General features: G+C 37.8%; 1 protein-coding gene across 3 annotated transcripts in view; it reads right to left on the bottom strand.

Annotated features, from left to right (window-relative positions):
* LOC145984292 (uncharacterized protein KIAA2013 homolog) overlaps window positions 1–16,332 on the bottom strand; it is a 64,476-nt gene extending 48,144 nt beyond the window's left edge. For all 3 annotated transcript variants that reach the window (XR_014441295.1, XR_014441296.1, XM_083117933.1), the window contains exons 1-4: window positions 16,102–16,332; window positions 11,157–11,217; window positions 8,606–8,709; window positions 2,863–3,331 (exon numbers count right to left, since the gene is read on the bottom strand). Coding sequence is in view for 1 of the 3 variants with exons in the window: in XM_083117933.1 (XP_082974059.1) it covers window positions 2,863–3,331; window positions 8,606–8,709; window positions 11,157–11,212 (629 nt within the window). In the remaining 2 variants the exon portion in view is untranslated. The remainder of the gene's footprint in view (window positions 1–2,862; window positions 3,332–8,605; window positions 8,710–11,156; window positions 11,218–16,101) is intronic.
* Between the last annotated feature and the right edge of the window lie 11,129 nt (window positions 16,333–27,461).

Genomic DNA, 27,461 nt, shown 5'->3' with positions numbered 1-27,461 from the left:
TCTGCATATGCTAACAACTGAGTCACACCATTTAATTTTAGTCCTTCTTTAGTTTCTTTTACCTTCCTAACAGCATATTCTAAGGCAAAATTAAAGAGCAATGGAGATAATGCATCTCCTTGTTTTAACCCATCATGAATTGTAAATTTGTCAGACATATTAATACCCACACGAATTTTACTTTCTGTTTCACTGTACCTTGTACTGAAATTCCTAACTTTTGGATCAACTTTAATCCTTCTTCATGGATAAGATAAGAACACTGCATTGAAAAAAGGTTAAAATATGTTAAAATATCTAAATTCCATGGGAGCTGCAGGAAATGGATGGTTACTCCTCTGGATGTGATAATGGGATCAAGTTTTCATACCATTTTAATCATTTTACCATTCCTCATTCCTACCTCCTATTCTAGAAGAAACTAGGTCAATATGAAATGTAAGCAATTTCAACATGACAAAGTATATATTGTGACATCACATGATATAAATTATCACTAAAGTGCGGATCAATATGCACTAAAAAAGTGGAAAATATGCATGCATCTATGCACTAAAAACAAGTAAAATATGCACTCAAATATGCAAATTATGCACTAAAGGAAAAATATAGGCACAAAAAAATACCTCGAAATACATTTATTTTTTAAAGTACTACACACACACACATAGTGACCATTGAAAGTAAAGACGAAGTAACAACAGCTTCCATGTCAAGTAAGGTTGCAAAATCTTGTATTAAATTGAATTTACTATTTCCAGTTGTTAAACACAATATAACGAAAATCGTTAAGTAGTTTTGAATTTATGTAAATTGCAGTACACTACAGCATATATCTCTAAATTGGTTAGAGTGATTTTTTTCCGTTTATCAGTTAGTATATCCTTGTATGAAGAAAAGGTACGCTCCACACTACAACTTGTCACTGGACAATATTTCAATGCAGCTATGTCCTCTGGCGTGAGATCTTGTAATAGTTCTGTTGATTCACCTTGTAGCACAGCTTTCACTGTGCACAAAAAATTCAAACCTGGGTTCTTGGAAGTCACTTTATCTGCCTTTTCTGCAATAATTCTCCCACTGATGTTGGAACGAATACAAGGTGCTTTCAGAAATACTTTTTCCACAGCAGAAATCACATTATTTATATCTGGAAACTGTGCACGAATTTCTTCCGCAACTCTATGAAGACCATGTACAACACACGTTACATGGGTCAACTTTGGATAAAATACTTGTAACGCTTTTCCTGCTTTAATCATGTGACGAAGATTAGGAACTTGTCTTCTCTATCTCCGCTTGGCCATAAAATTTCTGAAAGTAAGACATACGCAATTTTAACTTAAGATACCCGAATGAAGAAATGATATTGGAAAAAGAAGCAGTTGAAATTCCACAAAACTGTGCAAAATATCTTAACTTCAGAAAATTTGTTACTTTTTGCAAATAAGAAAACAAAAAGACCCACAAATGGGGAATCTAATTTTGTTATTAAAGAAAACATGTTTAAGTGGTAATTTTATGTGAAGGAGAGAGACTAAAAATGAAAATACAATCGGAAATCGTACTTACGTAGTGCATCACGAACTGCCCTGCAGCGCATAAACACAGGTTTTCGAACACCTGTGCTTGAAAATTTTACTCTCAGAAACACTCCACAGACGAAACATTAACCAAGTAAACAAATATATTTTAATATATTTTCAATTTAATGATTTTTTCACGTAATATGCATTTATATGCGCTTACGCAGTAAATATGCACGAACACCTTAAATATGCATTTATATGCACTTTAAAATCCCCCTACTTCGGTTCGGAATGCTCTGAAACAACTTTAGAACCCGGTTGCATATTAATTAGAGGACCGAAATAAAATACGCAAATATGCAAAATCCGCACTCTAATTATCACCTTTTTTTATTCTCATAAATATTCTGATGTTCCTATTGATCTAATATTTCCATACTTTGACTTTCTGCCAATTTTGGCTAATTACGAAGAAGGTTTTTGATTGATTGATTGATTTGATTTATTTTGCTTCACTTTTTGTGCCACTTTTGGCTAATTTGTGAAGATGAGGATCAGTGGTGATATGATGAAACTGATGAGTGGACACTCACAAACAACCATGCCTAGGGTGGGATTTGAACCCGGGACCCCTGGCATTGTAGCGAATTACGAAGATGTCATTAGGAGGCAGCACAATCCAGCTTGATGATATTCAGCTAGCAGTTGCTAGATAGCAGATGAACACACGGGCAGCTCAGTTTAAATATAAACATGCTCAAGGAGTGTCCACTAGAAGAGCTGCATGCTGTTGTGCATTTTTTGTGGGCAAAAGGACTTCCTGCAAATAATATTCATGAGGAAATGTTTCCTGTTTATGGGGAAAAGTGTTTGTCATGTAAAGCAGTGCACAATTAGGTCTATAAATTCTCACAAGGATGGTCAAATGTTTCGTAAGAGGCTGAATGAGCACCAGAGCCACTTTATGCAGGAACATTGTTGGAAGATTTGATTTCATCTTATTTTTGTTATTTACCATCGCTTTACTGCCACTTTTGGCTAATTGCAATGACGAGTGATCATATGATGAAATTGATGAAGGGACACTCACATAGAACACACATACGCAGGCCTGCTCACATCATAGCATGCTGTGCTAACCACTCTCACACAGAGGTCAGATCAGTTGGGAAAATTCCTACTGCCAGGCTGATGCCCTTTGACTGTATTACTACAGCATACTTAATTGTTACAGATTCAAATAAATATATGCATCAATTTACACAAAATATATGCCAATACTGCAGAAATAAAACCTCTATGTACAAGTCAATTCACTCTGAGAGAAACTTACGTGACACTTTGGCTTACAGCTGTTGACCAGGTAGATATCTTCAGCTGCTCCACATTCAAGACCACATTTTCACTTGTTGGATTAAAAATTTTGATTTCTTGAACAAACACAGCTGGTAGAGTTCTATGAGCATAGTACTGATATGTTGCATATAGACCTAAACTAAAGCACTGGATTCTATATGCAATACCATTCAGATAATGCACAACTGTTGCTTCTTTAGATGATATAGTGTCTGATGACAGCAGAACAACTGGATGAAAATACACAGGTAATGAAAGAGTTCTTCCAAATTTTATATACATAGGCAAATGTAGTTTCAAGGTGACACCAAAGACACCATTTGCAACATAACTCAGGTACGGATTTTCCTCAGCCCACAATGGAGAATGCTGAATGTTAACATTGAAGTCTTCTGCTTCAAAATAGAGTGGTGCTAATCTGTCTCCTAAGCATCGTTCAATTGGATCTGAAATAAAATTAACAATCATTAATAGTGACTCTGAAAATTTCATGGGGCGCCATGGCATTCTCTTCTACAATTTTTTTTTCATTTAGATTATTCGGTGCCCAGAGCCAACTCCCGCTGCCCCCTAGCTACGGCTCTGAAGTTGACAGGGCTGTAAGAAAAAAAAGCAGATATTGTGAGCGAAACGAAGAAGAAAATTTTACGGAAAGTACTTTTATTTGTATAAAATTTGATATTGAGGGGGGCAATTGCCCCTCTGTGTCCCCCTGCAGTTGCTTTAGGCCGTCTGGAAGAAATAATGCAAGAAAGACGTGAAAACTAATTCCATCTTAAGTATCCTTTGTTCTGCTACCCTTATAGTATACTAGTCTTGCTTTCTTTTACATCAATGTTTGCCCCCCTTGCCCTTTTAGAATTGATTTTAGTCAAAGGTTGGGGAGGGGCAATGTCCATTGCCCCTTGTGGTTGTGCCCTTTCCTCAGAGTTGCTTTGAACTTGAATCGGCTTGAAAATGCTTAATCGTTTAATAACGGCAATAAGATTCCTCTCCACTAAATTTCTAGGTGAAAGTACAATAATGAAGGAGAGACATGGATGTCTGGAGGAGGGGGCAAGGATGGCCACACCTCCCCTTACAAATTTAATGTCAACCTAGAAGTATATATTTCACACGTGTAATTTGATTTATATGAATGCGATAATTTCAAATTCAAGTGGTGTTTTTTGAGGGGGCAACACTATTATCGCGGTAATATGTCCCATGGAAAAATACCCTGCTTATCCCTCCGTGGAAAAAATCTGCGGACGTTCATGATTAAGGGGGCAATTGCCCCTCCTTCCTCCCTCCCCTCCATGTGTACGCCTATATTCATGAATATTCCACAAATGTCAGTCTTTTTGATGGAATGGTCAGCATCATGTGATGCAAATCCAGAGGTCACAGGTTGAACCCTGGGTAAGACATCTTTGTGTTTTGTTCCATCATTCATTGCATCATTTCATGATTCATTCCTGTCATCCTGATTATCCCAAGAGGCAGAGAAGCAATACAAAATAAGCAAGAAGCAAATAGAGAGAGAATATCTCCCAAACATGATACAATTTATGAAGAATAAGTGTATTTACCGTATTTTCTAAAGTAACTACGAATGATATCCCACACCATGGCCATGCAGTCTAAGCGTTTGGGCTCAGGTTGCAGGATGCACTTTGAGTTTCCTGGGGGAAGTGCAACCACTTTCTCCTGAGATTTCAGTCAGTGTATGGGACTGGTGGCCACCCACCATCGTGAGGTAATTGGGGAGCTACGAATGAGTAGCGTAACCCAGTCATGGAAACCTACAACAATGGGGGGTTCATCATACTGACCACATGTCACCTCGTAACTGGTTGGATAATCAATAGGGATGGACGATATCAGAAATTTGATATCGCAATATATCATCAAGAAAATATTATTACAGACAATACAATACAAAATTTTTTCCATATTGTGATATTGGCGATATATTATATTTTCTCCTTTTAAAGAAAGGAGAAAATATAATATGACTCACATAGAATATTAAATGCCTGCACAATAAGCATATAAATACGAGGATAAGTCATTAAATAACAGGAATTGTATTCTAAACTTCATGGAGATTTATATACAACGAAAATTTGTATTTAGGGACTCTAAATCATTACTTAGCAACATGCCATAGAGGCGTTGTGACAATCGAGCAGTATGCGCCTGCGCAGTAGCTCATACAACATGGCCGCCCTACTGTTGACTTTCACTGTAGAAGAACAACGAAATGTTATTTGTTCTTGTAGTCAGAGGGAGTGAAACCTTCTGAAATCTATCAGAATGAAGGTTTAGTACGGAGACAATTGTCTAAGTCAAGGGAGAGAGTGTACTAAATTAACAGATTCACTGGGCGATCTGTTTCACTTCCTCATTTGCTACGCAAACTGTCCTCCCACGCTGGTGTTCATCACTGACATTTCGTCTTCAGTTTCTAAAACAGATCATTCCACCCATTCATACACTCTCCCCTAACTTAAACAATTGTCTCCAAACAGAATCTTCACTCCCTCTGACCACAAACAACGAATAACACTTTGTTGCTCTTCTACCATGCACGTCAACAATGGAGCAGCCGGGCTACTGCACAGGTGCATACAGATTGACTGTCATGATAACTTTATGGCATGTTGCTAAGGACCATTTTGGGTCCTGAAATACAAATTTTTGTTGTGCATAAATCTCCATGAAGTTTAGAATAAAATTCCTGTTTTAAACTGTAGGTCCAGTCCCGATTAGCCTTACTGTGTGTGCATAAAGTAGACTTAAAACAGCAACTCAATCCAAACCAAAATTCCCGTTATTTATTGACTTACCCATGTATTAATGATGGTTGCGGTAAACGTGGTTTAAAATTACTTACGTGAAATTTAGAAAATTTCACATAAGTAATTACCCATGTGTGTGTTCAAAAAAAGGATTGTAGCATACACAAATAGTACATTGCTGAAAGTGAAATAATGTAAGATACCATTAGAATTACAAACATATAATCTCTTACTTTTATGTACATATTTATATTCCAATAAGGCATTATTGTTAATGTCACCACCCGAAAACCACCATACCGCAGGTGTAAGATGATATCCATTCTCAACAGAAAATATTTATAGTGTAAATTAAAAAGACACGATCTCACACAGTATTCTGTTATAAAGGCTTCCATCACAATATGTTCTACAGGGTGTCAAAAGTTACTTAACATCCATCCCCCCTATAAAGTGTAAAGCAGTAAAATTGGTCATGATAAAAACAGGTTAGGCCCATGGGGAACCATATGGTATGTATTTCTGTGTCTCAAGCATACATCGGCTTAACTGAATTCAACCAATTCCTTGGGTTTTGTAATAGATGTCTTTGTCCTCATAAAAGAGGAGTGCGAACTAAAGCCAAAATGAACCCAAGAATATTATGATCAAAATCACCCAATTACAAAATGTACTTGCATGAGTATTTTCATTGGATCACATAAGCTACAACTTCCCACAATTGCAACATATCTTTTCTGGTTCTTATTCTACACCAAATTATACCATATTATTAATAGGTACTTGCATTTTGATAAATAATAGTGTTCGCTTTTTGCAATATATATATATAGTAACACATATATTTTAGTCTTTTCTTGGGGAGATCACAAATAAGATTCATGGATATAATTTGACAGTTAAAAACTAGTATTGGTTATATATGTATACGAGGTCTGACAATTAAGTTCGCAAACTTGCCACTGTTTAGCACTGAGGGCAGCACTATACAAGAAGGACTGGAAGATTTTGTAACCTTGGTATTTCAGTGTCTCACACCAGTGTTCGAATTGATGTGTGGCGGATTTGTGCTGAGTGGCATGCATTGTTGTTTGAGCTTGTGTGTGTGCGCTGTCATGAAAATGGCTGAGCTGGAATTAGAGCAACGAACAAACATCAAATTTCTGGTGAAAATGGGCAAGAATACCATGAAGGAAACAGTGGTGTACAAATGGATTACATGGTTTTCTGAGGGGAGGGAACAAGTGACTGATGAAGAAAGGGTAGGGCAGCCAGTAACGAGCCAAATGGACAAAAACATTGCCAAAATTCATCACATTGTGCGTGCAAATCGGCGACTGGCCATGAGATCCATAGCAGACCAAGTGAACATTGATAGGGAAACTGTGTGGAAAATTTTAACTGAAGACCTTGGCATGCAAACGACCGGAACATTTTGCCAACAACTCATAGCTCGTGCTTCACAACAATGCACTTGTAAACAGGGCACTGTCTGTATGGGAGTTTTTGGCCAGGAAAAAAATAACTTTGGCCAAGGAACAAATAACCACCCACAATACTCACCTGACCTTTGGCCCCCAATGACTTATTTCTTTACCCGAAGATCAAACAAGTTTTGAAAGGAAGACATTTTGATGACATTGAGGGACTGCAGCTCTGAAGGCCATTCCAAAAACAGTGTTCCAAAATTGATTCAAAGGGTGGAGTAGGTGCTGGCATCGGTGTATAGCTTACCCTTACCAAGGGGAGAACTTTGAAGGTTACCACATTGCTATTCAGCAATAAGGTATAGGATAAGTTCGCAAACTTAATTGTCAGACCTTGTATATATATGTGTGTGTGTAAAGGATTTGAGCTTTACAAATCGATATCAACTTTCATTTAGTTCCAATATCAGTTATTTCATTACATAAATGCATTACATTCAAATACATTACTCTCATCAAACCAACTAATAAAGTGCATGTCTCTTAGCCCAAGCCCAAAGCCTTAGACCAAACGGCCAAAGTGCAGGACAATGTTCCCTTACAGTAAACTGATTTCAGCTGATCCGAATGTGGCACATTACAGTCACTCAGATCTGACTTTAAACAGAAGACCACTTGCCATTCACTTTACTATGTGATAAAAAGACAAAATTAATAAGTTTTTACATTATTCCTCCCAATCAGGAAAATCATCTCACTCGCCATGGTCAAAATATTCATTTAATGCTAGGAGTAAACCAACTTTGTTAAAGGTATCTTATGGATAGCAAATTTGTCTCTTGATAGAGAGAATGTTTATATTCACTACTAGCTGATTACCCGGTGTTGCCTGGGTATTTATTTATCCCAATCTTGTATTAGACAGGAAAATAATGAATTCTAACTATAGTGTAAAATGTAACTAATTTTAAATGTGATCGTGAATGTCACCAATTAGCTTAGGGACTCTGAAAACTATGGATTCGACACTAATCTAGGTCATTTGTGGAATTTTATTATTCACCCCCTCTCACACCCCATGCCGATAGGTGATGAATTTGAAGTTGAACTGCATTGTGAGTATCACGAAAACTATGGATTCCACACTAATATCGGTTGTTTTCTCAACACAGCCTGAATGTTAGACAACCCGAGAAACACTATTGTTGTGCGGGATTGCATAGAGTCACGGATGTCTATTTGTGCGGAATTTAAAATCGGTCATCTTGGATTATTTTTACATGTCACTCCTTCCCCTAGGGGTACCTTAGCCCAAAAATATTATTTTCAGATTGCAAGTGATACGTGTACCAAGTTTGGTTGAAATTGCTCCAGGCGTTCGAGAGTTATGCCGGAACAAACAAATATACACACCCCCACACACATACTTCCATTTTTATATATATAGAAGATTAATGCATAAGTTAAACACTTATGTTAACAAATTTAAGTATTATAAAGAGAATGTTACCTTGGACGTTAATTTTGCGAGGTGAAAGCCAACGTAGCAATGATGGACCCAGGTACAAAATCAAGCCAAATACAACAGTTATGAGGATAAAAATGCGTCTGTACCTGCAAAGGAATAGAAAAATTAATAACTTATCAAAAAATTATAAATACTACAAAAGAGCGTTTTTAATAAAAGAACCCTTGCAGACTTCCATAAGATACACCACTAAATTCTTGTAAGTGTTCAGCTCTTAAGGACACAGTCAAGCAAACAAATGAACAATTCTTATTATGCAGGTTATGTGAATATGTACAATAAACAGCAACACATTCTTCACCACAACACAACAAGAGAGTTCATTATCTTTCTCATATACCATATTTGGTTTTATAACTCATATTCATATGCTACTCTAGGACCAGGATAAAATTCAAGTATAATTCCCGGTTTTCACGGTGAATTTTACAAAAATTCAAGGACACTAACAAAGTAAACAGATCAAGAGAATTCTGTTTTACTTTTCACACAGCATTCTTTTCCTTCCTCGATAAAAAATAAAACTAAACTGTCAAAAACTCGCCTCAGGCCTCATTTATAAATATGTATAAATTCAATAGGATTTGGATTAATAAAAATTGCAATTTTTCACGTCTATGGAGAAAATTTCAAGCAGAATTCACGCATAATTCCTGGAGCCAATAATTCACACATAATTCCCGGAATTCCTGGTAGTAGCCACCCTGTAACAGGGCATAATCCGTAACCAAAAATAATGGGACACACTGTACACATCTAATTTACATAGAGCATCAGCTGCCATTTACAAAATGTGTGGAGCACAACATTATTTTGTCATTTTAAACACATCACCTCTATTAAGCACTTGCACCAGTGAAGAGCAGCGATTTCTTGCTGTCTGGAAGCTTGTTAAAAAAAAAATCATGCAAATGCAACACGTGGGGTTGCTGTATGATCTCTAATAATGTTTAAAAAAAAGTTGAAATGCTGCTTATCATCAGCGGAAGTGCTTGCAGTATGTGTATATTTGTATACACTATTCAGCATATCTTCTATCCCTGTCTAAATACACATCCGAAAAGTGACAATGACATGTTACGGCCTTAAAATATATAGTACACAATTTTATAATTCGGAACATTTCTGTATTTATAGATGATAATTTAAATTATAATTTTCATGAGACAAAGTTTGTTTTTAATTCACTTTTAATTACCTCCACCGGGAATCGAATTTTGGATCCTTCAATTATAATGGGATAGCATTAGCTGAGCATCAGCCACTGCACTATCAGATAGATGGATTGATTCCATGAGAAACAGGCACCATAGTCCTGTATTTCTTTTGTATGTTATGTAGCTTTATACGTTGTTTTGTGGCAAATAGCATCTCTTTAGATACTCTGGGTATTGTTACGAGTCTTAGCAAAATGTGAGAGACCACATTTGGCATATAATCATTATATAACATATGTACCTTGAATCACTGGCACAAAAGTTGTGTGCTCCGTAATGCTTATCAAATGTGTTTCCAACAAGCTCCGAAACATTTGCCGGAATCATGACGGCAGGCGTGCTCTTGCGCAATGAATTGTGGGGAAAGTTGTTCGCTGTATATCATCCATTACAGTATTTTAATAATGATATGACATGATATCTAAATCTGATTTGTAAGTAATTCTCGGTTATATGTACTATTATCTCTTGAACTTGATATATGCATAACTCAAGTTCAACTACACCATCATATCGCAGGCAGATGAGCAGATATATATATTCGTAGAGATATAGATATGTCTTTTAAGAGGTGACTGCATGTGCAACCCAAACATTTTTCTGGAGGTATCCAAGCACTTACTCAACAATGGAAAATGTGTGTGAATGAACAAAGTGTCTATGTGGAAAGTGGCAATGTGCATTTTCTTACATGCCAAAATCCATGATAAAAAGCAACAACAAATTAAGGTTTTCATTTGACACACCCTAATATATATATATATATATTATATATTATATATATATATTATATATATATATATATATTATATATATATATATATTATATATTATATATATATATTATATATATATATATATTATATATATATATATATATAATATATATATATATTGATTACACTAACACTTTCTTCAATCTGAAAGGTTCATCCAAGCAACCTTCTTTGTGTGTTCACATTTTTCATTGATTGATTTATGTTACTTCACTTTTCTGGCTTCAGCTAATTGTGAAGATGAGGATGAATGATGAAATTGATGAAGGGATACTCACAAAGAACACCCATGCCAAGGCCGGGATACGAATCTGGGACCCTTGGCATTGTAATGTGCTGTGCTAACCACTCTGCCATGAAGGCGTGGTCATATTTTTGCCACTGGTAAATTCAACCAATCTGAAATTCTAGTCTCTAAATGAGTTCACAATTTGTTATTTTGTAAACATTTATTTAAATATATTATCATTTTCTATGGATAAATCTAGTGTTGAATTACTATGAATAATTACAAGAAATTCGTAACAGGACAATACTTACGTAAAATAGCCATCTAGGCTCCTTTTCAGCCTCCTGATCCCTTCTATATGTTCCATTATACCTGTAAAAGTAAAACATATATATATATATATATATATATTGTAGGGTATGAATGACTCCTTTTTGTACTTATGCACATACTGTACTGGGATTCGAACCTGGAACACCTGGCATCATAGCATGCTGTGCTGACCACTCCACCATGGAGATCGGCCACACTTATAAGAAACACTACTAACATCACAGAATTCAAGACCATCTTAATACATGCTCTGTGGTATATGGTTTTAAAAATATGTATACCATATTATGGTAGTACATGCTGGTATGTGTAAAAAATTGTCAAAGGACAAAGTATCACTTGCTGTTTTTATCATATTTGTTGAAAAAAATCCATTGTAACTTCTGAAAATCATGCATTAAAACAATGTCATGATGTTTTTACAGATGTAGGGTAAGATATACATAACAGATTTTGCCAGATTTTCTGTGATGCAATAATCATTAAAAAAATTACCCTCACCATAAGGTTCACAGGCATGATATAGTGATGATTTGTGCTACATAGAAGATTCAGTTGGCATAGAAATGTTTCACAATAAACAATCTCACTCAAGTGTAAAAACAAGCAGTGAACCACAAGTACAGTTGGGAGCTGAGAAGACTGCGAGGCTGAGGAATGCGAAACTGACCTGCCTGTTGTCGCCGTGTGCAGCCAGCTCGTCTTCCTTTCAGGGTGGCAGCGGCATAAATAAAAAAAGGCATGGCACGAAAATGCATTGCAAATGAATGGAACATATTACATAGTAACAAGTGAAAGCAATACTAATAATGGAGTAAAACTTCACAAATCAAAGCAATCTGCTTCCAGCGTGACTAAGAAAGTAAGGTGTGTGCGTGCTTTTTGTGTATTTCCTAGCGTCTTATTAATGCTTCTTTCCTGGACAAATTTATAGTCATTTTGGCTCTAAGTATACCTTTTCACACCCATAAACACAAACTTACACCCCTCAAATAAAAAAATTCTGAATAAACCTTTGCTCAACCCCCGAGCTGGGTTTTCGTTGCATGTTAATTCTATTGATAGTTAACTTTCAGTGACCCAGTTTACTAGATATTGTCTGCTCTATACATATACATTTACTTATACACACACGCCAGAACATTCATTCGATTTTTAAAACAAATTTATTTCCGAAAACACAGAAGAAGTGTGAATTCCTATGCTGTTGCTGGTCTTTGAGATGTCCCGTGGCTGACGTCATCCATGGAGGTTCACGAATGGTTCCGAACTTTTCTGAATGCCAGACTGCACCTCACACTGTAAGTCCAGATTCCATTACAAGATTCTCACCCTTTCCTACAGGGACTTCTGCATGTCTGGCAACACTGAAAAATTGAACACCAAGTCGAAGCTCCCCTCCCCACACTTCCTCCCCGTTCACCCCGGACCTCACCCCGCACTCACGGTCTTCTCAGCTCCCAACTTTAGCAGTGCATGATGGTGTGTCTATCATCACAAACATGGTAGTGAAATAATTTTTTAGGAGATGTCTTTATGAGATTTAAAATGAAAAGAAAAAATTAAAAAGCTTTGATTTAAACTCATAAAATATGTACAGTGGGATCCACTAGTATTACTCGGCAAATTGTCCATGACTATTTTCATTAATTTTTCTCATACATCCTGTGTGTTTTTAAGCAATGGATTTTTATGTATGATGGTGCAGAAGTTGTCAACAGCTTGTTTTGAGTTTTCTTTTAATTCTTGAAGCTCTTATTGGGTCAAATAAAGTGCACAAACATGGTGATGAAAAATTTGCTTTGTAATATTCATGGATCCCACTGTACCATTGTGTTTCTGAACCCTGGAACGGATGGGTGAAGAAAAGTAACATAATCAGATAGGTTGGGTCTCCCAGATTCAAAGGGAAATATTCAGTTAAGATAAACCAAGAATTAATTTTATTGAAACACATATTACAAAAACCATAAAAGTGTACACAAAGTAAATAGTCTTGTAAAATATGAAACTCACGTTTGTTGTTTCATTTTAGTTATCAGTGCAAGACAAATTGCGAACAATGTTATTTCGCATAACTCAAAAAACAAACACAGACAGGCAGGCTGGGTCTCCTAGATCTGGAAAAAGATTCTTTCAACACATGCAGAAGAATGGGTTATGCAATAAATGTCTTAATGATACAACTAGAGACCTCTACAGGATGTAGCAAGAAGGTACTGATGGTGACAGTACAGTATGTTGAGAACACTATTCGAGGTTTAGAGAAATATTACAACCTGGGTCTAATGGCTGTCCATTCTAGGGTTGAAAGTGTTTAAATTGCATATGCTTCCAGTTTTAATTTCATTAATGTGGCTCATTTCAGGTGAATGAGGTAAACAATGAAAAATAAATATCAGTACAACATGTACAGTGTTAAACAGAGCAACTAAAGGGCAAAAAAACATACATCGATGCACAAGCAATAATTAACAGAAATAAAAGTTAACAATGCACCAATAGTTTTTCATTTGCATTTCCTAAATGCATGTTTTAGGTGGTATTTCACTAGCCATAAGTCCATCTTAACATCATTGCACAGACATGTAAACATAAGCATCTGATAGGCACCAAAGTCCAATTGCCGGATGATAATTCCTTCGTTATATACGTGGCATGTACATACTGAAGAATCATAATGAATATTTACCAAGTATATATTGCAGAATAATTTTTTGGCAACGGTTCCGATTGTTTAATGGTTTTTCAAAGTCTCTCAGGACAAAGACTAATTATTGCAGAATTGTGGCAATGATTGTCACACTAAATTTGAACATTCCTGAAAGTAATTAACACTGTTTGGATTTCCAGAAGCAGGTATTTATGGTCGGGAAAAAAATAAAATTACCTTACACAAGCATCCACTCTACCCACGGACAAGGCATTCTCCATTCATAGAAGAAAGAGAAAGTATCGAAGACTAGCAGGAATGTTTTTGAAAGTAAATTGGAACCTTCCAGAAAGTAATTAGCAGTTTGCTGTTTGAAAAAGTCTAATTTATAGGCAAAAAGAAGATGTAAGAGGTACCTTGTGCAAACATCTTCATTTCATTAGGATTCCACAGACTGCTACTGTTATTCACTTGTTCCTGGGGTGGTTTCACTTACCACACATAAGTCAAACACCTTCTTGGTCATGTGCTAAATTTTGTCTTCTGACATCACGTTAAATGCATTCATTGTTAGGCTAAATGTAGTGTATTTATGGCAAGAGATTTTAAGGCTAATCTAATCACGAAAGCATTTCACGCTTGTGTCATATGATGAAATATGGTTCTTGACTGAGGTGTTTGATGACTTACCTGCCATGAGTCATGCCCGTAACTAAGACGACAGTAAACAATTGGCTAGTGGCAAGTGAAGTATTATATAGGAATCTATAGAAGTGAAAAACAATTCTCCAGGAAACACGCAGTAAGCAATCGCTAAAGCTCCCACATGATGTGCATAACAGACATAAATCGAAATCAAACCATGTAAAAAATGCATGTGTGTGGCATGATGAAATCGCAATGAAGCAAAAGGAACTTGTGCCAAGTTTTCTGTCCCAGATATTTCCACAACTGTCTCATAACAAGCAGTCAATTGTTGCCCATACAAGGATTAGTGCTGTAGTGTGCAATCTAGGTTACATTTTTTTTTTCTTTTCAGAATTGCATTGTGTCTGCATTACGTATTTTGTCAATTGTGTGACAATTTCATTGCCTTACTGAAACGCTTACATGAGCACATTAGACAGATTTGGTCATGTTGCCTTAGGATTTTCAGTCTCTTCTCCCTTACATGAACATTTTGCAGGCTCCACAAATGATTACATGAGTAGGTTAGGCAAGACACTTGTGTAGTTCCTACTTTTTCACATTATATGTACGTTACATCGAAAATGCACTTCCAGTTGCTGAAATTATGATTGCATTGACTTTCACAATCAATTTTTAGGACACAATTAAGGTTTCCTACAACTTAGAAACAACAGATTCATGTTATACAGACCTGAAAACATTATTAAATGCATAGTCATATCCAAATGTCAAATGCTTTCTCAGTCTTCCGTACACTTGTGAAAATCATCCAGCATGTAGATGGTGGACCCCTCCTTCAATGTCAATGCTTAGTAGAAAGATAAATATTGGCTTGCCATTGCAAACTTCAAAATTGCCGTTGGATTATTCAGAGAGGTGAAAACGATTAGAATGATTATCGTGTAATGTACAAAAGGTTAAATACAAGTATCCATGCCATGCCTGTGGATAAAAACGAACACACACTGTGCTCTTACCTTCTACAATATTATGCCACAATGAGTTCAACTTTTCTAATGTTAGGCAACGGAGGCCGGTCACATTCTTCATAGCCATTGCTAATGCAAGAAAAATTAATTATAGCATGGAAGTTACTTGAAATTGATACATACCATCCATCAACTTCTATCTAAAGAATTAAGTCAGTAAACAAAATATATTTGTATGGTAATATTTCTACGTCTCATGGAATGAAGGCAATTTTTACTAACGCGGTAAGGACCAAGAACATTCATATTTTGCGGGGCTCCCTGAAGGCGCAGTGGTAACGTCGTCTCCTTGTAAATAAGGGGTCCTGGGTTCGATACACGGTGGGGGAACATAGTAGTTCGGATCCCACTTTAAATACTGTAGGTCCAGTCCCAATTAGCCTTACTGTGCATAAAGTGGACTTAAAACATCAAATCAATCAATCATTCATATTTTACCAAGACTTCAAAAATCATTTAAATGTTTAGCACATATTCTGCGATAATATTTTTTTTTGTTCAATGTACGTTACAAATCAAAATTAACTTTTAAGTAATATTCAACCATATTTAAAACTATCGTAATAGTTTCTTCTCGTTCAGTAAATTTACCTGACTTTCTGCTGCAGATGTTTCATGTAATCCACCGTCTCTTTAATCGCATCACATTTTATTTTATAATGCCAACACCCAGACACAAACGTGAAGGGTAAGCACAAAGATATAAGCCAATCTATGTAACTACCAAATTTTTTTCATCATATTATTAAATTCACACATCTGACATCAAGAAGTTCTGTACCAACATAACTATTTACATTCAGCAACACGCACGCAGACATATTTTGCACAGACTACAAACTACTTAATATTTTTGTGTACTTCCCACCTAATCTGTGTTCGGGCTCGAACGTGAGCTTGAACGCCCTCGTATGCATCGAACCGAAGGATAATGTAATTAACATCTGAGTATGAGGAATATCAATGATATTAACTCGTCTTGGACTTCAGGTTGTGCTCGTCGTTAAGCACATAATAGCAAGGATTCAAGTTGTACATTTGTAATAGAAAATTGCCACTTTTTGAAAGAAAAATGTTTGGAGAAGCTGAGCTCCACACATTATTATTTTTAAAATAGGTGGGGAAAATCTTGCATTTTACGAAAACTTCCTAATAGTGGCGGATTAACAGCAGGGCCAGTGACTGGGATCCAGTGGCGTAGCGGCCGCTCCAGCAACTGCCGCCATGTGCTCCTGAAATTTTATATCATCGTAGGCAGTGGCGTCTCGTGGCCTCAAACTTGGCCGGGGCTTATTTTTTAAAGAATTTAAAATATAATGACAATTCACATGAATTACAAAAAATAGGTATTTCTTTCTTCTAGACTACAAAACTGGACTTACTTTTTTGAAAGAATTTAAAATGTAATGACAAATTACATGAATTACAAAAAAACGGGTATTTATCTTCTTCTAAACTACAAAACTGGACTTATTTTTTTAAAGAATTTAAAATATAATGACAATTCATTACAATGCCACTGATCGTAGGAATTCAACAGATAGTGTCGCTTATTAAAGGAAATCTGGTTCCCAGGCCGTGTCCGGATTGACAGGCGCTCCGTCCCGTTCTCTCCCGTTCCTCTCGCATGCCGTAGAAGTCACGTCCTAAGTCGTCCGAATCTACATATCCCCTTGTAGTACGGTTGTCACTTTTCCCGCCAGGTGTCAGCCCGAACGTCACCCACCGCGGTCTCGGGCGCAGGCGGACCGTACGGAAGCAGAATGCAGACGCCAAAAAAACAACACAATGATTTCCACCTATTTACTACTCATATTAAAAATGTAACATGCCATTTCTTCATTTACAATTTTTCTACATAAAATGTCCAAGTATACATCGTCTATTCAGTAAATGAAGACTAAAACTGGTAAACGCTGTAAGTGCCACAAGAATTCAAACACCGTTTTCCACGTTAAACTGTGAAATATGCCATGCTTTATAATGTGGTAAACGTGAAATGTGGCTGGTAGCCCTCTAAGTAGTTCAAAGGGAGTGTAAAAAGTCACTAGTGTGGACGTTCTTACGGGCTGATGTGCTGAACGATGCGATTTCCCAACACTTTCGCTTTTGGCACTTACAACGTTTACCACTTTTAGTCCTCAAATGTTGTCCGTTCAAAGTGAAAGTTGGAATATGGCTGCCAAGCGCAGGACCACAGCGAGTTCAAGCGTGCATCTGTCGCGCCTCTCAGCTCTCCCCTCCGACTCCACGTCTGCCGCCAATTCGGACAACGGAGGTTGGCTGAGTCCCCGGATGGAACGGTGTTCTAGGTGACAGCTGCTGCCGATTCGGACGCGGCCCCAGTAACATCACATGAAGACGTCTGCGATAAGCAGTGCGTTGTCTCAGCCCGGGTAGCTTGTCATGTGCAGAATTAACTTAACCTCGCATCACACGGAACTGGATTTCCAGCAGGTATGCTCTAGTTGGAGCTGGACTGGCTACCCATTTGGTGGTTTTCCCCTCACACGATACTTATCAGCGTACTTGTCGATAGACTTTTGTTCCCATCTAGGTCACGAGTGAAGTTGTAATGGCGGCCGCGTGAGATGTAAACTATGTATCACTTCGCATTTTTAAAAGCCGATAACTATTCAACTGAGAGGAATAACGTTTCGTATAAAACGTTATTAGGTACAAAACAATGGCGCTGCTTAAATACATTCTTTACAACGTTTACTGTACACATATGGAAGAATATTTTAGTTGTTTCAAATGTGATAGATGGTGTAACTCGATGTGCCTTTCATGTTGTATACGTTATAGGTTATATTTTGCAATCGCAAAAACTAGCCGGGAAGCATTTTATGCTAGCAAAATGCCAAAGGAAATGATTTCGTCTTAAAGCCGGCTTAAAGATGGAGTAGCAATTTGAAGAATATTGTAGGAGAAATACTGCTTTGTGCTTTTATTAAAAATTAAAAAGAAAAGTATGGGCTAGAAATTTGCTCGAACAAAATATGGTAATCAATGCGTACCGAACAAGCTTTCTTATGAACTCTGGTATTATTCATTATTCATACATGAGATTCATTCACACACAAAAAAAAAAGTCAAACATTTATTAACTAATCTACACTTGTAATAAAGCCTGGTTTACATTGGTCGAGTAGACGGGAGAGTAGCTGGAGCGAGTAGAGTAAAGCGAGCTACTCTCCTCGTGTAAACAACTGGGGAGAGCACTGGAGCCAGTACTCGCTCCAGTAGTCAGGACAGTCGGAGTGGCTGTCCACGGAGGACAGCGACTCGACCGAGTAAATGCTTTCTGAGGACAGTAAAGAGTCTGTGTTGTGTTGTGTCTGTGAGTGTCCATGGAATTTGTGTCGATTATAGGAACAAACAAAATAAACTACGAGTGTATGAAGTTGAAGAGATGAGACTTGATGTATTTGGCGTAGGAGAAATAAAATTTAAAATAAGGAATTTACGTTCCACCAAGAATGATCGAAAATAGAAAAATCAAAGAAATTAGTTTTATTTCCAGACATGTCCTTGTGCATTATTGTATTCATTTCTCGTGAAAGAAAGTGTGTAAACCGTTTCAGAACTTTTTTTTTCAAATCGACAATGACGTCGATGGTTCTTTCTGTCAAAAGAGCACCAAACAGCTGCAGCTACTATCCCACTTTGCTGGAGTCGAGTAGAAAGTGTGTAAACAGCTACTCGCCATAGAAGGGTCGAGTCGAGCAGACAGGCCAGTAACTCGTCCCAGTAACACTCTCCCGCATACTCGACCAATGTAAACCAGCCTTAATAAAGATTTTAATTTTCAGCTAATCATATTTGTCATGTACACAACTCATCGCTTTGCATGCATAAATACCTAAATATTAATATTAAATATTCCATGATATGAAAAACTCAAAATGCTGACCAAGGCAGAAATTTATTTTATTATTATAAAACAAAAACTAAACGTAACGTTTCAACCTTCTAGCAAGGTCTTCATCAGACTCTGCATCAAGACAAATGAAACAAGGTACAAAACAGGACGATATATATACACAAAAATTACTCCCCTCCAGACACAAGACTATTAAAAAGTTGTTTTCCTGAAACATTCCAGCAGGTGTCCTTCCCTTGTCAACTGTACTTTCACCTGATAGGCGATTTGGCTAAACATTTTCTGGAAGGTGAAATGAACACGAATTCACTGCACGTCATCTCTTTACTTTCTTTTTATCGAGAAACGGAGACAAAAACATATAGCACTCGGAAACCACAGACAAAAAACGCTCCTTTGCAAACTCACAGATTTTCTTCACATGGCGAAACTTTGCTCAGTCAGCCAGGCAGCCATCACATCCGGCAGGTAGCCAGTTCAGCGCCAACTAACTGGATATCTAGTTCCGTGAGATTCGGCATATACTTGCTCGCAAATGAACTACGATTTGTAGCTCCGCAGTTTGTGTAGCGTGTCAATTGTCTACAGTTATGAATCCAGTAGAAAGATTCAGTTGCTCAACAGTCGATGCCTTATTGCTTCACAATAGACAATCAAACTTGGTATTTCATGACTTTTTACAGCTAATATTAATTTTACACGTGATATTTAAAATGTAACTTCCCACTAAGTATTTTCAAGGGCCCCCCAAGCCTTTTCATACTGAAATGAGAGCTGAAATGAATTCCCACATTGTCCTCACGTGTTACGTTTTACTTCAAAGGGGCCCAAAAACTTAGTAGGAGGTGGAGCCGAGGGGCAATTATCCCTTTAGCCTAAACGCCATTATTCCCTCCTCTGCTACGCAGGGTATACAGCATAAATGTCATATATTAAATATCACCATTATTTTGTGTAATTTTGTGAAGTTCATTTTTCTTACATATTGAAATTTTGTGGACATCTCTGTCGAATCAGATCCTTTTTTCCAATATATTACGATTTTGTGATCTGCAGTGTTCGAAGTGAAAATTCCTAGCTGCGAATTTCCTTGTTTGAGCTTGAAGATTGAAGGAAGGATCCTTGTATGGATCAATTCGAAGACAAAGCAGTTGGTGGAGGAGTATGCTTATGCAAATTCGAACACTGATGATCTATTAATAAAACGGTTCTTGTTTCATGAAAAAGTCTTTAAGAAATATATGATCAGTGGTCTATCGAAAAGAAGTGGCATCGTTAAAATTATGAATAATAATATTGAGGTCCACTAACACCAAAATTAAACACCGTGTCTGTTGTTTAGGGGGAAGGGTTCAGCATTTAATTAAGGCAAATTATCCTAGTGCTGGGGTTGTTTTATGAGCATTATCTTAAATTGGGGAAAGCATCACCTCACCTTTCCCCCACTTTAAGCACTTCGCCCCCACGGAGAAAAATACTGTATACGCCATTTGGGGGGCGGCACACATCCTCCTTCAGGGGCAAGGATTTATCCAGAATTTTCCATCTGGAAGGATGTAAGTTTTCCTTAGGGGGTGTACGTGTATTTTTGATAAAAATTGCCATAAATTGGGCCTTTGTGAAAAATTTTACAGGGTGATAGTAGTATATGAACCCGCCAACGTCACTTTGTCCCCTCGCGCGATAATTAATTTACATGTATTTATAATTAATTTGCATGTATTTAGAATATATTTGCATGTATTTAGAATAAATTTACATTGATGTATATCCATATTTATAAGTTTTATGAAAATATTAATATTAATTTTATGAAAAATATGTAAATAGAAGGTAATTAGTGTTACTAAATGTTATGCATATGGTTTTATGTTAATTTCTGCAAGGTATGTAATAAATGAAACGATAATAATTAATGGTTATAGTATTGAAAATGAAAATAAGGACATATGGTATTTTGTACGCTATGAATATTGGTAATGGTAAAGGCCCAATTACGATTTAGGACGGTTCCGGTACTTGAACTCACGATATGTACTGCTAATAATTATAGTGTACTATGTATTAATGTTATATGGTATGAAAGATGTTGATCCGACATCATTTGACCTTGACCGCACATTCCCCAAATTCCATTGGTGTCTCCCTGCGCGGAGTTCGCCGTCTTCTGTCTAGTGTCTCGGATCAACATCTTTCATACTATATAACATTAATACATAGTACACTATAATTAAATTAGCAGTACATATCGTGGGTTCAAGTACCGGGACCGTCCAAAATCGTAATTGGACCTTTACCATTACCAATATTCATAGCGTACAAAATACCATATGTCCTTATTTTCAATACTATAAACATTAATTATTATCGTTTCATACGTTACTATCTTGCAGAAATTAACATAAAACCATATGCATAACATTTAGTAACACTAATTACCTTCTATTTACATATTTTTCATAAAATTAATATTCATATTTTCATAAAACTTATAAATATGCTGGAGGCACATTGCACAGTGGTTCGGATTCCACTTTAAACTGTAGGCCCAGTCCCGATTAGCCTTCCTGTGCATAAAGTGGACTTAAAACAACAGATCAATCAATCAATCATTATAAATATGAATATACATAAATGTAAATTAATTCTAAATGCATGCAAATTTATTCCAAATACACGCAAATAAATTCTAAATATATGCAAATTAATTACGGCGCGAGGGCACAAAACGACGTTGGCGGGTTCATATACTACTAGTGTTGATTACATTTGGTTTGCGTGTGTGGATATTCACGGTGCTATCCCCTGGAAGGAAGTGTCTCAGCGCAGACGCCATAGTTCTAGTTCTAGCACAGCAACTTCCGGAATTCCTCGAGACAGGGGAGCGCCGAAATTATTGGCCTGTCAGGGGTGAAAATTGAAGTCGACAAGCAGCAGTAAAATCCGAAGAATAAATTACAGGTGTGTGGGATCCGGAAAAGCTGACACCAAGATCGGAAAAAAATATCCGCTCCGATCCCGACATTTGACAGATGACCGTATTTAAAGTACTGATGAATGTTGAAGTGTTGGATTCCCTCTCCAATGGCGCAGTGGTAGCGTCGTCGCCTTGTAATCAAGGGGTCCCGGGTTCGATTGCCGGTAGAGGCCTATGGTGGTTCGGAGCCCACTTTAAACTGTAGGTCCAGTCGCGATTAGCCTTACTGTGGATAAAGTGGACACAAAACACCAACGAACTCAAACAAAGAATTGTTGGGTTGATTGGTGTTTTGGTTTATTTTGCTTCACTTTTTTGCCACTTTCGGCTAATCGCGAAAATGAGGATGAATGATGATGTGATGGTATTGATGACGGGACAAGCACAAAGAACACCCATGGCCATGCCGGGATTCGAACCCGGGACCCCTCGCGTCGTTGTGCCCTGTTGTGAATTGTTGCACTTTTAACCATTGGACTTCGAAATCCTATTTTTGTCTTTTCTGTCGGAAGCCATGGAGGGTCACATGAACCGCTGAACCAATCGGCTTTGGCCGTGGGGAGGGGGAATTCTCGTGGTATTCTGCGTTGCCAAATTTTTCGTTTTGGGTCGTTTTCGTAACAGGTAGCACCAGTGGCGGCTCGTGGTCTGGCTCTATGGGTTTGCACTTTAGTCTCGCGTCCAGAAGTCTTATAACACCCCTGTCAAATAATAGCCCGTTTTTGAGCACATTTTGATGCTTAATATATTAGCAACCCAAGTTCTGATCAAATTTAACTGAAAATGAGGCTATGATAGAGTTATATTTCATATTTTTTTTAAACGGATTTTTTACAAATTTCAAATATTTCGGAAATTATCCAGCCAATCACGAGAAGAGCGATGTTATTGTGCAATATGTAATTCGATAATCTGACAAAATCACTCAATACATATAAATACCGATCTACAATATCAATACTATTGTCGATTTGCAAAATATTTCATAAAAACTTCCTCCTCCGCTACGCTGATATTAATGAACAAGGAGAATAATAACATTGGCGTACACCAAAGAAGCCGATCCAACTAACACATGGAGAATATCGATTGTAATCTATCTAGCTGTTGTTTATTTCTAATGACAGACTGATCGAACCAAGCAAATCAAGCGAAATCGAGAGAATAATAAATCTTAAAGAAAATTACATTACTCACTCAGTTCACACTGCCCTGCTTCGTACTTCAGAATTTTTCCTTCCCTTCCGCCGTATCTATATATTGGTGTAGTTGCTACAGGCTTTGTAGCTAACTTCCCTCCAAAAATTCAACAACGTTAAATATTAAGTCTCTGCTTAATATTGCTATGTACAGTTTCCCTATTCATCATGAAATCAAACAGTTTGCACTGAAACAGGTACGAGCTTTTGACAGTTTTTTGACAGCGCTAAACAATTAAAAACTCAGTAACAGCCACGCACAATGCAAAACAGCTGGCTGATTGATGTACGCTCCCTCCGCGTGGTTTGATAATTCGGCTACTGCGCCACTGAGACAGTTTATTTTGGCCAAGATGCACTAAGCAAAGGCAATATCAGGCATGTTTAGAACACCCGTCTCGCTTTCAGTTTACTCCTCACCCCCCCTTGTCTTCCCCTATTATGCACGGGACACAATCGGAGGGAAAATATAGCATCGAAATTTCCCTTTTCTAAAATAAATTCCCTCAATTTGCAATGATGTATGGGTTGGCTCGACTCTGTCACACGATCTCTAATAAAACGGGTTTGCAACACTACATTTGCTCGCACACCGATCGCTGCGTTCCCAGCTTTCGTAAATGATGCAACCTTCCCTCACACGACGCTCAAGCCAATAGACCCAATCAGCGTCCTCTACGCGACTGCTTCAACAGCGTCATAGGGAGCGAAACAAACATTGCGTTAAAACCCAAGCGCGGCTCGGTCGACGCGGGTTGATATCACTGATCGCACGCTTCTCCACCATCTCTCTTGGTGAAGCGGCGTGGGAACGCTTGATGTTTCGAAGGAGATAGAGTTCAGTAAATAAGTATAATTATAATGTTTTGCATTACAGATTTATTTGGGTGTGCACGTGCGAATGTGCGGATCGGCAGAAGCCGCTACTGGGTGGCACCCTCATCAAAGCCAAGCACGGCGAAGCCTAATGGTTGCCGCCACGTAGCAAGCGAATGCGTCTCAGATTTCCTACCTCTCCCTGAAATGCGAGCGAAGGGGGGTTGTTGACAGGAAGAGGTGTCGTGTACGACTGGACAAAAATCAGGCCTGTAGCAACCGGAAGCAACACCTAGGCGGAAAGTCTTGGTTTCCTCAAGCCCATTCTTTAGCCGGGCGGACTATAGTTTCTATATGTACAATCACCAGCAATAAAAATGGGACACCTGGAGCGTGAAATACTCGCTTCCCTCTAAGGCAGATTGCGTGCCACAAGGCTTAGCATTAAGATGCTATAATGCAGGGGCAAAAACTGGTAAAAATAGGAAGGCAGCTGCCCTTTCACCCACTCTAATCGCCGCCACTGCTGCATAGTGTTATGTGTGTTGTCTAACTCTACGGCGATAAGTGGATTTCAATAGCATATTATCAATGGCAACTTCCACCACCGCCGTAGAGTTAGGCAACACGCATAACTTCTTGCAGTGAAGCGAGTATTTCAAGATCTAGGTGTGCCATTGTTATTGCCGATGACTGTACGTACCCATGTTTCAGACTGTCTCTGTCTTCGCCCTCAGGGTGGTGCAATTGTTTCTATCTTGACATCTGTCAGTAGTTCCCTAACGCAGGATGTGTTTGGGCAGTGCCAGATCTAAAAATGTTGGACCCTCCCGAAGGATATTACTAAAGGCCTCTTCTTATAATACACATACTTGTTAAAGAACATGCCAAAACTTTTGCTGTTATTCAGTATCTTCAATATATGTGTGGATGAATGTGGGTGAACACACGCACACACACATACCTTTGGAAAAAATTTAATTTAATATTTGATAGCGTAGCTTTTCTTCCACTTTTGGCTAATCGTGGCGATGAAGAGGATGATAGGATGAAATTAAGGAAGGAACACTCACATAGAATATCCATGCTCAAGTCCGGATTCGAGCCCAGTACCCCCGTCGTAGCACGCTGTGCTAACCACTCCGCCACGGAGGTAAGCATACATATGTAGAGCTAGGTAGAATTGTATTGTACTTTTCATACAGAAATTTTGGAAAATTTTGCAGATGAAACTTTTTGATGAACCACTTTTGAGAGCTATTTAGACAACAATTCAGCTGGTAATGATGGACCAATAAATGTTTCATAACATTTCTGTTAGTGGTCTGCTTTTTCTATCAGTACGTTATGCGTTGGGTTGGCTATGCAGTAGTGTTTAGGTAAGGAAATCAGGTTTAAGCCCTCCAAAGTAAGTAGTAATTTCGTTATATCCATGGGATTTTCGTCCCTTGGACTTCTATGAAGTAAAACCCGTGTCACTTCTTAACTCGTATGTACGGTACAATATAATCTATACTAGTAGTTTTGTCAAAATTTTGGCGTCCCCCCATCTTTCTACCCTGGTCCTCCTACTTTATACCCTCCTCTAATAAAAAATATGACTATGTTATACGTTTACGGTTTTAATGACAAAAATTACTACCCTTATTATTAAAATATTGTTACTGTTGAAGAGCACGTTTATTGTAGGCATGCTTTTCTTTAATAACTTCATAATGACATCAAAATAACAGCAATATCTTAGCTTAAATTGTTACACGATGATTTCGCAATATACTTAATGTTATGCAGCAATAACTTGGATAAATTCTTGTGCCGACCTCCGTGGCAGAGTGGTTCTCGCAGTGCGCTAAAATGCCAGAGGTTCCAGGTTAGAATCCCGGCTCGGGCATGGGTGTTCTTTGTGAGTGTCCCTTCATGAATTTCATGATATCATCACTCATCCTCATCTTCGCGATTAGCCAAAAGTGGCAGTAAAGCGAAGTAAAGTAAACCAAATCAATCGATCGATTAGTTTTTGTCAACAATGAATCGAACTCTTTATGAAACAAATAGCCACGCCCTCGGTGGAGGCATGCAGTAGTTCGGATCCCACATTAAACTGTAGGTCCAGTCTCGGTTAGACTTTCTGTTGACTTAAAAATAAACTCAAACAAACAGACAAATGGCCACGCTTATGTCCCGGATTCGATACCCGGTGGAGGCACATAGTCGTTCGGATCCCACTTTAAACTGTAGGTCCAGTCCCAATTAGCCTTACTGGACGTTCAACACCAACTCAACCAACCAACCAGCCACGCTTATGTATTCAGAAATATAGTCTTGGCACGAATCAAGGTGGACACCAAGGTTTGGCACCTCATGCTTCACTATGTCAGACTTGTTCGAGATTAATCACTTTAAAAATTGTCGCTTACGCTGTGTGTCCCTGAATGGTTTTGGGTATACGGTTCTCCCACTGCGTGTGGTGCACTGTTCCTCGATTGTATGCTGACTGGCCAAAACAATGCTGGGTATGTCTCCTTAAAGTGATGTGGGTACAATAAAAATTAAAATAAAAACTTTTCTAGCAGGCCTCATCTCCGAGAGGTATCAATTTCACCTAAAGACAAGCCTTGGTAGCTACCGACCCGTTGTGTGAGAATGAGTCAAGGCGAGTACTATAAAAACCTCCCCTACTCCCCCAGAAATAGATAATAGTTAGGCTAGATAGTTCCATGAACTAACCCACTATTTTAATTACACACTGGTAAAGTTTGGCTGATGAAAGTGAAATTAGTCAAATAGTCCAAAAGTGATGTGGGGATTTTTTCTGCTAGTTTTTCGTTTAGAGGGTTTTGCCACCGTAACGAGGTTTTTAGCACAGTGCACCATGATGCTAGGGGTCCCTGATTCGAATCCAGTCTAGGCATGGGTATTCTTTGTGAGTGCCCCTTCATCAATTTTATCATATCATCACTCACCATCATCGTGGCGATTAACAAATGTGGAAGAAGAGCGACGCTAAATACCAAAAATCAAACCTTACAATATTCTTGGAATGAGCAAATATTAAATTAAATGTAACCCTATA

This window comes from Lepisma saccharinum, chromosome 2 (genome assembly GCF_977018435.1).
Source record: "Lepisma saccharinum chromosome 2, izLepSacc3.1, whole genome shotgun sequence".
NCBI lineage: Eukaryota > Metazoa > Arthropoda > Insecta > Zygentoma > Lepismatidae > Lepisma > Lepisma saccharinum.
Note: the sequence above shows the minus strand (reverse complement) of the source record. Positions and strands in the feature narration are given on the sequence as shown.